Genomic DNA, 4,724 nt, shown 5'->3' with positions numbered 1-4,724 from the left:
TTATTATTATTATTATACCAGCTACGAGTCATACACCAGAGAGGGTAGTGAAGTAACAGGTAGGTGGGCAGGTGTGTAGCTTCTTAGTCTACCCATAATGAAGGAATTTTCTGAAGATGCATTAAATGTAAAGTAGATGTGAATAAGTAGGATGATATAATTAAAGACTATGTTAAGGATGTTATTGTGGTGTTATGAAGTGTAAGTAATAACTCGTGTTGTCTGTGGTAGATGAAGGTGGCAGCGTTACTACTGTGTGTGGCGGGTCTTACCGCAGCTACTGAAACACTCACCTCCTGGAAGCTCTTCAAGGTAACGCCCTCAGGTAGTTACTGTACACCTTCAGGTAGTTACTGTACACCCTCAGGTAGTTACTGTACACCCTCAGGTAGTTACTGTACACCCTCAGGTAGTTACTCTACACCCTCAGGTAGTTACTGTACTCCCGCAGGTAGTTACTGTACACCTTCAGGTAGTTACTGTACACCTCCAGATAGTTACTGTACACCTCCAGATAGTTACTGTACAGCACCTTCAGGTAGTTACTGTACACCTTCAGGTAGTTACTGTACACCTCCAGATAGTTACTGTACAGCACCTTCAGGTAGTTACTGTACACCTTCAGGTAGTTACTGTACACCTCCAGATAGTTACTGTACACCTCCAGATAGTTACTGTACACCTTCAGGTAGTTACTGTACACCTGCAGGTAGTTACTGTGCACCTCCAGATAGTTACTGTACACCCTCAGGTAGTTACTGTACACCTCCAGATAGTTACTGTACACCTTCAGGTAGTTACTGTACACCTTCAGGTAGTTACTGCACACCTTCAGGTAGTTACTGTACACCTTCAGGTAGTTACTGTACACCTTCAGGTAGTTACTGTACATCTTCTGGTAGTTACTGTACACCTTCAGGTAATTACTGTACACCTTCAGGTAGTTACTGTACACCTTCAGATAGTCACTGTACATCTTCTGGTAGTTATTGTACATCTTATGGTAGTTATTGTACGCCTGGTAGTAGTGTACAACATTTCCTTCACAGATGTAGATTTTAACCAACCATTACAATATAACAACTCAAATAGATACCAACTATTACAATATACGAAGACATGTTGGCAATAACCGTAAATATATGTGTCGCCACCCCTCCCAGGCTCGCTATGGCCGGCAGTATGAGAGTCTTGTGGAAGAGAATTACCGCTATGGAATATTTAAGAAGAACGAGGAACGAGTCAACAACCACAATCTGAAGCATGAGAGAGGAGAGGTCACCTTCACGATGGCCATGAACCAATTTGGTGATATGGTCAGTCACACAGTCACATTCTGTCTATTAGCTTGGCTATTTCTTAACCAGTCTATCAGTCCATAACGTTCTGTTACTTAATTAGTCTATCAGTTTATAACGTTCTATTCCGTAATTAATCAATTATATTCTACCTCTTAAGCTGTTTATAATAAAAATGTTTTATTTTCATTATAATTAGGAATCAATAAGTAACACATCTTGACTACATATAAGAGATCAACATCCATATAGAACTAAACATTGTGGTGTTGTGGTAGACGAATGAGGAGTTCAACACCAAGATGAAGGGTTACCAGAGGCAGCCTCACCTGGAGCATGTGTCTGTGTTGGCTGCCGGGGAATATCTGCCTCGCACCACCGACCTGGACTGGCGTGAAAAGGGCGCTGTTACTCCCGTCAAGAACCAATTACAGTGTGGATCCTGTTGGGCTTTTTCTACTGTAAGTTGTTTATATCTGATTTATGTCTGAGTCTAAATCTAAATCTCTCTCTCTGTGCTGTAGGTGTCTTTCTGTACCCCAGAGATTCTCAGGTCTTATCTGCTATACTTGGAAATCCTTAAGTGTTACCCCAGAGATCCTCATGTATTGCCCCGTTAGGTTATCAAAAACTACTCCTAGACATTGTCAAGTATTACCGCCCTTTGAATGTCAGGTGTCATCTCACAGACAGGTAGTTTGGAGGGTCAGCACTTCATCAAGAAGGGGAAGTTGGTGAGCCTATCTGAGCAGCAGCTGGTGGACTGCTCGGGCGACTATGGTAATTTTGGCTGTGGCGGAGGAAATATGGATTCTGCCTTCCAGTACATCAAGGATAACAAAGGCATCGACACGGAGTGCTCTTACTCCTACGAAGCTAAGGTATATATGTAACTGCAGTTTATATATCGTCTCCTACCTCTATAAGACCGAGATAGTCACAATCACAGCTAATATATCTCGTCCTGTCTCATATTAACCAAAGAAGCACAGGCTTTCTTCCCATGCAATTACTAATCACTCTCTAATGTTAACCTCCCAGAATGGCCACTGTCGCTTCAACAAGACCAGTGTGGCCGCCACCGTCACCGGGTACGTGAATCTGGAACAGGATAATGAGACCGCCCTCCTTATAGCTGTTTCGGAAGTTGGCCCAATATCCGTGGCCATCGACGCCTCACACCCCTCCTTCCAGTTGTACGACGGCGGTGAGTACACCACCTACACCTGCCTCTAGCCACACCACCAGTATATAAGTTACGTTTTTTGGCGAAATAGGTTATTTTGCAAATTGACCGGTATTCATAATTTCATATGTAGTCACAATGAAAAGTGCTGATGCCTCCACGGTTGCTCCACGAACCCCGAGATTCAGACTCATGAATCCCAATCATTTATGGACAGAACAATGCATTAATATATACTGCTTCGGGTTCTTGAGTCTGGATCTCGGGGTTCGTGGTTCAGTAGTAGAGGCATCAGCACTTTTCACTGTGACTACATATATACTGTATATGATTGTGTAGGACATATGTATGTTTGTGTATGTGTGCATGTCACATTATGTTGCACCAAGACAGGTATCTGCATGTGTACATTAAATGTGTTCTATATTACTTAACGTAATTATTAAGTCCTATTTCTTGGACAGGTGTGTACTATGAGCCCAAGTGCTCGCCGACTATGCTGGATCACGGGGTGCTGGTGGTTGGGTACGGCACCTCCAGCAGCGGGGAGGAGTACTGGCTGGTGAAGAACTCATGGGGTGAGACGTGGGGCAAGAGCGGCTACCTCATGATGGCCAGGAACAGGAACAACAATTGTGGCATTGCTACTCAAGCTTCCTACCCCACCGTCTAGCGCTTTACCTGCTGCAGCACACGCACGCACACAGAGGTGATCTAATGATGAATGTAGTCGAACAATAAACGATGTTCATTTCTTGTTCTCATTAATGTTTCCTTTGTTTATTTTGCTGGTTCAGAAATATTAGAACATACGAATATAAATATGAAGCACACACACACACACACACACACACACACACACACACACACACACACACACACACACACACACACACACACACACCCACCCACCCACACACACACACACACCCACACACACACACCCACACACACACACCCACACCCACACCACACACCCACACACACCCACACCCACTCACACACACCCACACACACCCACACCCACACACACACACACACACCCACACACCCACACCCACTCACACACACACACACACACACTCCTCTGACCCCAAGAAGCCCCCTGAAGGGATAACTACACCTACCTGAGACATACATACAGCTGATGAGAGACACGTGTGCTTCTATCTGGGCCAACACCTCTCTCCAGATCAGTCTAGAGACAAGGTTTGGTGACGTTGACGACAGAGTAGCCATTTGTATATCCATTCCATTATCTCACTGGATCCTAAACCTCACGATGTTTGACTAAAGAAAAAGCTAAAATGTTTGAAGTTGAGCTCCAAACTCAATGAAACGCCCAGGTACCCAAGAGCAGTCACAGTTTGGAGTGACTTTGACAAGAGCCATTAAAAGCCTGTACAGGACTACTGGTTATACTAAACTGGTTCATGGTTGTGTGTGGTGTAAAGTTGTTGGGTTACTCTCGTCTCTACTCACTCAAAGGATCGCTCTGACAATGACTCACGTGTGACCTGAGGGAGGCCCAACGGCTGGGGAATCTGTCTGCAGGGCCTGGTACTGCTTTGGTAAGTGGTCCCAGCGGCCGCTGGACTCGGAGACTGCCAGCTGGGGCCTAGGTGTCGGGAGGGGAAGTCCCCCTCCCGACCTCGACTTGTGACGAGTGTGGCTCCTTCTGGCTCTGGATTCTGTCGATCACTATCTGCCTTCTGAAAGGAGCTGTAGGCCCCTTATAGTGGAGGTGTTAGGCCGGCAGATGTCGTTTCCTAATTATCACTAATCTGGGTGGGTCTGGACAGCTGTGTTTGATCAGGTGCAGTCCGCAGTGTAATTTCTCGAAAGAGAGATAATGGTTGTTTGCAATGCTTCAGAACACTCCGCATAGTGAACGTTGACACTGACCAGTTAAACATTAAATTCGAACTTCTTTTATAAATATACCAGAGTCTGTGAATCAGTGTTACAGTTAAACTAACACAATTATAATACTCGTATATTTACTATGTCGCTGTAGCCACGCTTCTTTTCATGTTATATTCCTATATGACAACACAACGTATCTCTTGAATTAGATGTTTTTAAATTTGCATAAAAAAAGGAAACTGAGGCATCTTGGTTTCAAGAGGTTAAATCACAACTTATTTATTTAATTCCAAAGATAACATAAATAGGACCTACAAATATTATACCACCATTATTAAGTTTACCAACCCATGCGATGCGGAGGAGCCGTCCTT

General features: G+C 44.3%; 1 protein-coding gene across 1 annotated transcript; it reads left to right on the top strand.

The window, feature by feature from the left end:
- Positions 1–205: 205 nt before the first annotated feature.
- LOC121872223 (procathepsin L-like) lies at positions 206–3,238 on the top strand. The gene is made up of 6 exons (XM_042375278.1): positions 206–312; positions 1,164–1,316; positions 1,577–1,759; positions 1,988–2,179; positions 2,340–2,505; positions 2,949–3,238. Exons 1-6 carry the CDS (start codon positions 232–234, stop codon positions 3,155–3,157), a joined length of 984 nt encoding a protein of 327 aa, XP_042231212.1. The 5' UTR covers positions 206–231; the 3' UTR covers positions 3,158–3,238.
- The last annotated feature ends 1,486 nt before the right edge of the window (positions 3,239–4,724 follow it).

The sequence above is a fragment of the Homarus americanus genome, unplaced genomic scaffold (assembly GCF_018991925.1).
Source record: "Homarus americanus isolate GMGI-L3 unplaced genomic scaffold, GMGI_Hamer_2.0 scaffold58951, whole genome shotgun sequence".
NCBI lineage: Eukaryota > Metazoa > Arthropoda > Malacostraca > Decapoda > Nephropidae > Homarus > Homarus americanus.
The sequence above is the reverse complement of the archived record's forward strand: the minus strand, read 5'-3'. Positions and strand labels throughout refer to the sequence as shown.

Bases quoted from the DNA above. Each gene is read 5' to 3' on its own strand.
- LOC121872223 (XM_042375278.1), top strand. From the start codon at position 232: ATGAAGGTGGCAGCGTTACTACTGTGTGTGGCGGGTCTTACCGCAGCT. The intron at 313-1,163 runs GTAACGCCCTCA...CACCCCTCCCAG, and splicing joins CCTCCTGGAAGCTCTTCAAG to GCTCGCTATGGCCGGCAGTA. The intron at 2,506-2,948 runs GTGAGTACACCA...TTTCTTGGACAG, and splicing joins CTTCCAGTTGTACGACGGCG to GTGTGTACTATGAGCCCAAG.